At 54.8% G+C, this 1,479-nt stretch overlaps 1 protein-coding gene across 1 annotated transcript; it reads left to right on the forward strand.

Moving 5' to 3' along the window:
• Nucleotides 1–549: 549 nt before the first annotated feature.
• LOC148051736 (olfactory receptor 14A16-like) lies at nt 550–1,479 on the forward strand. The gene has a single exon (XM_087735425.1). The coding sequence runs from the start codon at nt 550–552 to the stop codon at nt 1,477–1,479; it is 930 nt and encodes a 309-aa protein (XP_087591551.1).

Raw genomic sequence — 1,479 nt, forward strand, 5'->3', positions numbered from 1 at the left:
CCAGGTGGAAGAGCTGCCAGCACAGGGCAGCTGAGAGCAGGGCTGATGGACAGAGCGGCTGTCCTCACTCTGCACTAAGGGACAGTCCCTGTGCCCAAGCTCAGCACCCACAAGGTTTCCCTTGCAGTGCAGCAGAAATGCCAGGCATTGCTGCATTGCAACCGCTCCTCAGCTGTGCTGGGGCAACTAGAGCAGAAGGCACAACCCAAACTGCCCACAGCTCTGCTCTGCAGTCAGGTGAAGTGGGAGCCACAATGCTGAAAAGCTCTTTGATATCAGGATTGGATTTAATCTGAGATCACCCCGAGTTCCTATTTACCTGTTGCTGTAGGGCAGGACTGACCCTTGCAGAGCCCCCAGCAGAGCCTGCTGCTCCCTGGGGCACCCTCAGCCAGCACCAACCACAGCTCACCAAAGCTCTTCCCGAAAAGTGAAAGGCTCTTTGGAGGCTTCATATAAGAAAGTGAGTAGATTTTCCTGAAAGCACTCAGCCCTAACTTCTCCCTTCCTTTGCCTCCTTGAACAGATCCTCATGAGCAGATGGACACAATGTCCAACAGCAGCTCCATCACCTACTTCCTCCTCCTGGCATTCACAGACACACGGGAGCTGCAGCTCTTGCACTTCTGGCTCTTCCTGGCCATCTACCTGGCTGCCCTCCTGGGCAATGGCCTCATCATCACTGCTGTAACCTGTGACCACCGCCTCCACACCCCCATGTACTTCTTCCTCCTCAACCTCTCTGTTCTTGACCTGGGCTCCATCTCCACAACTGTCCCCAAAGCCATGGCCAGTTCCCTTTGGAACAACAGGGCCATCTCGTACTTGGGATGTGCTGCCGAAGTCTTTATGTTTGTCTTTTTGATGTCAGCAGAATTGTATCTCCTCACTGTCATGGCCTATGACCGCTACGTTGCCATCTGCACACCCCTGCACTACGGGACCCTCCTGGGCAGCAGAGCTTGTGTCCACATGGCAGCAGCTGCCTGGGGCACTGGCTTCCTCTATGCTCTCCTGCACACTGCCAGTACATTTTCCATACCCCTCTGCCAAGGCAATGCTGTGGACCAGTTCTTCTGTGAAATCCCCCACATCCTCAAGCTCTCCTGCTCAGATGCCTACCTCAGGGAAGCTGGGCTTCTTGTGGTTAGTGTCTTTGTGGGCTTTGGGTGTTTTGTTTTCATTGTGGTGTCCTATGTGCAGATCTTCAGGGCTGTGCTGAGGATCCCCTCTGAGCAGGGACGCCACAAAGCCTTTTCCACGTGCCTCCCTCACCTGGCCGTGGTCTCTGTGTTTTTGAGCACTGTAGTGTTCGCCCACTTGAAGCCCCCCTCCATCTCCTCCCCTTTGCTGGACCTGGTGGTGGCAGTGCTGTACTCAGTGGTGCCTCCAGCAGTGAACCCCCTCATCTACAGCATGAGGAACCAGGACCTCAGGGATGCCTTATGGAAACTGATCCAATGGGTGCTGTTTCACTGA

Source organism: Nipponia nippon, unplaced genomic scaffold (assembly GCF_047370975.1).
Source record: "Nipponia nippon isolate SJK-2023a ecotype South Korea unplaced genomic scaffold, ASM4737097v1 scaffold_56, whole genome shotgun sequence".
NCBI classification, from domain to species: Eukaryota; Metazoa; Chordata; class Aves; order Pelecaniformes; family Threskiornithidae; genus Nipponia; species Nipponia nippon.